The 4,480-nt window shown below is 38.7% G+C and overlaps 1 protein-coding gene across 2 annotated transcripts; it reads right to left on the bottom strand.

Moving 5' to 3' along the window:
• Positions 1-19: 19 nt before the first annotated feature.
• On the bottom strand, positions 20-3,667 carry LOC106779383 (CRS2-associated factor 1, chloroplastic-like). 2 transcript variants are annotated; one of them, XM_014667481.2, is made up of 6 exons: positions 2,754-3,667; positions 1,526-1,653; positions 1,157-1,382; positions 944-1,071; positions 661-817; positions 20-567 (listed from the first exon to the last, which is right to left on the bottom strand). In XM_014667481.2, exons 1-6 carry the CDS (start codon positions 3,532-3,534, stop codon positions 140-142), a joined length of 1,848 nt encoding a protein of 615 aa, XP_014522967.1. In that variant the 5' UTR covers positions 3,535-3,667; the 3' UTR covers positions 20-139. The 2 variants fall into 2 exon arrangements, with proteins under 2 accessions (XP_014522967.1, XP_014522966.1); XM_014667480.2 differs by having other exon boundaries at positions 20-817.
• Between the last annotated feature and the right edge of the window lie 813 nt (positions 3,668-4,480).

Consider the following 4,480-nt stretch of genomic DNA (forward strand, 5'->3'; position numbering starts at 1 on the left):
AGACACCTTTTATACAAGTGGAAATAGTTAACCTACTCTAATGTCTCAGAAAGCAAAAGACTAATACAAATAGAAATTTGAGTTAGAACTTACAAGGATTCTGACTCTTACTTCAAATCTTTCTTGTGACTTCTTACAATCATAACCTGTCTGGTAGTTTATAAAGAGGCTCAGGTGGAGTTGATTTAGAAAAAGTCACAGTGGTTTGATAAATGTAGTCGTCATCCAAAAATTTATCATCTAAAACAAGAGCACAGCCTTGCTCAACAGCTTGGTCCAACAGCAGTAAAAGTCCTTCCGTACAAGGTGCACAACTTGATGGCTCACTAACATTTGCTTCTGAACCATCAAGAAACTTGTTTGAATGAGGATCTGCTACAATGCTGGCAGAACTTTTATTAGTACCCGACACCATTTGTGGTATGCAAGAAAAGGCCATGACGTCTTCTTCTGTGATTTCAACATCACATGTTTTCATAGGGAGTGAAGCAGCAGCAGAAACATCAGACACAGGTGGATTGCTATTTTCTGTGAGACAAGGCACAGTTTTGTGCAAACTCAAATCACCTGAATTAGATAAAATCCTTATGTCAAGAGGTTCATTGCATAGATGCTCAGTTCTATTCTTTTGTAGACATGTAACTGATAATTTTCGGGCACCTAGAGTCATTTTATTGAAATTTCCGCTGTCAACATTAATTTTAGTGGCTTTTGTGTCATCATCTTTGGGATTTGGTAAAGAGGGTCTCCAATTCGGTCCTCTCCACATAAGTATGTGGTCATCTTCAAATGAAAGCAATATGCATGGAACAAGATCCTAGAGTCAATGAACATATGGAAGAAAAAGATGTTCATTATAGCATCATTGAAAAATTTACATTACATAAGTCAATGTCTATTATCTTCAACATTGAATTCAAAGTTTAAGTGAACATGGTTATACCTTTAGTTTTGCTCCAATTTTTTTATAGTCACTTGTATTTAGTTCTTGGCAATTTATTCGCACCAGGTCACATTGTTCAAATGCCTCTCTGACATTAGTCACAAGATCCCAATATACACCATTTTTTGCTGCAACAATAAAATGANAGGGACATGTTAGTTTGAAGAAAGAACAATAATCGGTAANTTATAATGAATCTCCAAAACAATCTACCTAGTTTGCGGATGGGCATCAAGACCCTTCCCTTTTGACGCATTTCAGTTGCTTCGTCAAGTGTTAAACCNTTTGGAACTCGTTTAATCAGCTTAGGATATACTGGAGACACTGGTCTCCACCACATAAGAGGAAATCGTGGTCGTGTTTCATAGTTGTAGTTTCTCCCCCTGAAAAGGTACACTGTGCCAAAATGTCGGTAAATGATTTTCCCCCCAGTCCTTTCCTGGCAAAACCACACAACATGACCCAGGACACAAGATGAGTTTCTTATTCCCAGTGGATTCTCAACGCGTAAAAGGNATATATTCNTTTAAGTGGTAAGGGAAGCAAGTAAAGTATAAGAGATTACAAACAGAAGAAACAAACCTCTAACTGCTGGCACACATTATCCATGTCGACTGTACACACTCCTCTGCATTTTATCTTACACACAGTGCTCCTCATCCAATATGTATGTATGTTTTCCAACATGTTATGTGTCAAACCATCCCTGCCTAAATCAGAAATTTGAGTGCATACACAAAAGTATATATCCCATTCCAATAACCAGTTAAGTGCATAAAAGTGATCCCTCAGTCTCATCCAGCATAAACTATTTTCCACTCCTCAATCAGTGTTAAATAATCTTTTACAAGTAAGGTTTCTTGAAAGCACAAAGCTTAAATTCAATTTTTTGAAAGTGCTTTTCGTATTGTCCTATAATGAAAATTAAGATTTTACCACAGCATCAAACCAACTTTAAATATGGAGTTTTAGTGCATTAATACCCAGGTAAAACTCTTCAACAAATTTTCCTGTATGCCCTTACCAGAGAAAACGAAAAATAAAAATAAATTGAGTTTCAATCATAAACTAAAATCAAATTAGGCACTCCACGTTTTATAAAACTTCTGTCCTGAACTGTAGCTCGTAAAAGATGCACATTTTTTTTCTCTAATAAATAATTATGAAGAAGCGATAGACTTAACACACTTGCAGAATTGCATTTAAGTATTATTGCCCATAAGATTCATACAATTTTTTGAAACAAAGTAATATAAATTGCAAAAGACAGATGGTAAAGAGAGGGAGCCCTTCATAAGGACTCGCATACAAACACCAATAACAATCAAATTATCATATTTGTCATGAAAGAAAAAAAAATACTAAAATAATGTTTATTTGAGGAATGATTCACATACACCTTGAATATATGGACACCCATTACACACTTGTTTCACATAAGCTAGCCCTGTATAAGGGAGGGCTCCATAAGGATTCGGATACATACACCAATAACNATCAAATTATCATATCTGTCACCAAAGGATCAACACTAAAATAATGTGAAACTNAGTAATGATTCAGATTCACCTTCATTTTATGAAGGACTATTTACATACATTTTTACTCTTTCAATGTGTATATTAAGTGGTGGTCAACCTTTACGTNGTAGATGAATAATTGGTAAATATTTCTAACAGGTTGATCATTTTTACACAGGAATAATTGGTAAATATTTCTAACATGTTAATCATTTTTACACAGACATCAAATTAAATTATTTTATAAAATCAAAAACAAAACATCAGCCGTAATACATAAAAGAAAATACCAATATGTAGTTGGCGCGAAGATTTCTCCGCCCTCTTAACCAAGCTATTGATCTCATCCTTAGTCAACGGTTCTCCCAACACCTCCTCCCTCGACTCCCAAATCGGCACGGCCAAACGGACTAGTTCAGCTCCCTCCTCATCTGACAGCGGCGGATCAAGCAAGTGGAACTCTGTCACAGTCGTCTGGCTCGGCGGTACCGGGTTCCGCCCCGTCCACGGCCGCGGCAAGGTTGGCGGTCCAAACGGCGCGAATGGTGGCTCACGCAATTTCACCAGATTCCCTTTTGGGGTCTCCGTGTAACTGAACCTGAAGTCGAACGGCGCGCCTTCGACGACATAAGACACTCCATCCTCACCGATTTTCACGTTTTCCGGCCCCGGTCGAAACTCAAGTCTCTCGACTCGTGAAACCACGGGATGCCAATCAAGCAAGGATTTTGGTTTTGGCGGTGGTTTAGAGTATTTTGATTTTTTTCCCAGAATCGAAGGTCGCGACGGAGATGAGGGGGTTCCAATGGATTTGAAAGTTTCGGAAGTGGCTGAAACAGCGGCAGTGGTAGCAGTGTTAATGATGTTATCTGCGGCGTTGTTGCGGCGAGTCCGGCAGATTTCGTCTTCGATTTCATGGAGCGTTCGGCGGTGCTGGTTGAACCTCTCTGCATTGGCGTTGTTCCAACGAGAGAAACGTAGTTCCGTGGAAGAACGTTCGCGGGTCAGGTTGTGGTTCACGAGTGGAGAAAATATGGGTAATTGGATTGCCACCTTCAGTAACACATCCATATCTTCTCTCGATTCGGCTGACTTAATCCCTTACAATTAGATTTCCTTGTTGCCCACCTTTAAAAGGGACAACTAGGTACCTACCCTCTTGGCTAAAGGAGTATCGGAAGAGGGTAGATGAAGATAGCATTGCTTCTTTTAGGGATTTGAATTTGTAATCTCTAGCTCACAAGACAATAAATTTACTATTGTGCCCTCATCTTGACCACATTGGTTTTATTAAGATCGAAACGTTCATATACAAATTCTCGTATCAACATGTGTTATTTAACTGTTAATGACATGGTCAATCTTACTCCATAAACTGCCTTTTCTTAGGTAACCTCTCAACTGGAAGAACTACAGTTATTCAGGATACATTAGGAATCCAAGTCTGGAAAATGAAAAGAATCTTAAGAGAAATGCTCATGAAAAGAGAAAGCTGGGGTCAGATATAACTGAATAATCGACTCCATCAAAGCGACTTAAAGATATTGGAAATACAAAGAAAGCACCCGAAGAGAACAAATATCAGCACCAGAATACTTCTCAGGTGTCAAAAGTGGAAGGAGTCGATTGGAATAACCCAAGTGGGCAACAGTTCAACCTCGAAAAGAACAGGGCATACTCTGACAAGTGCACCGCATTTAGAGCAGTTCTCNCTACACCTCACCAACCAAGTTCGTCCTGCACCTCCCAGTTTTTTTATATTTCCAATTCGAGCCTTGAAAAAACAAACTCCTTTTCCCATTGCCGCATTTCATATCTTAAAATCCCTACACCCCCATCTTCTTTCTTCTCCTTTGCCTTGCTCCACTCTCTCCGGTAGAACTCCTCCTCCCTCTTTTGTTTGTCACCCGTCCAGGTTAGTTATTTTTCTTACATCTTGTTCATGTTGTGGATCTGTAAATTTTAGTATATTTCTTGATTCAGTACTCGTANTTTTTTCCTTACTGTCTATGAAAAT

The sequence above is a fragment of the Vigna radiata genome, unplaced genomic scaffold (assembly GCF_000741045.1).
Source record: "Vigna radiata var. radiata cultivar VC1973A unplaced genomic scaffold, Vradiata_ver6 scaffold_518, whole genome shotgun sequence".
In the NCBI taxonomy this organism is placed as follows: domain Eukaryota; kingdom Viridiplantae; phylum Streptophyta; class Magnoliopsida; order Fabales; family Fabaceae; genus Vigna; species Vigna radiata.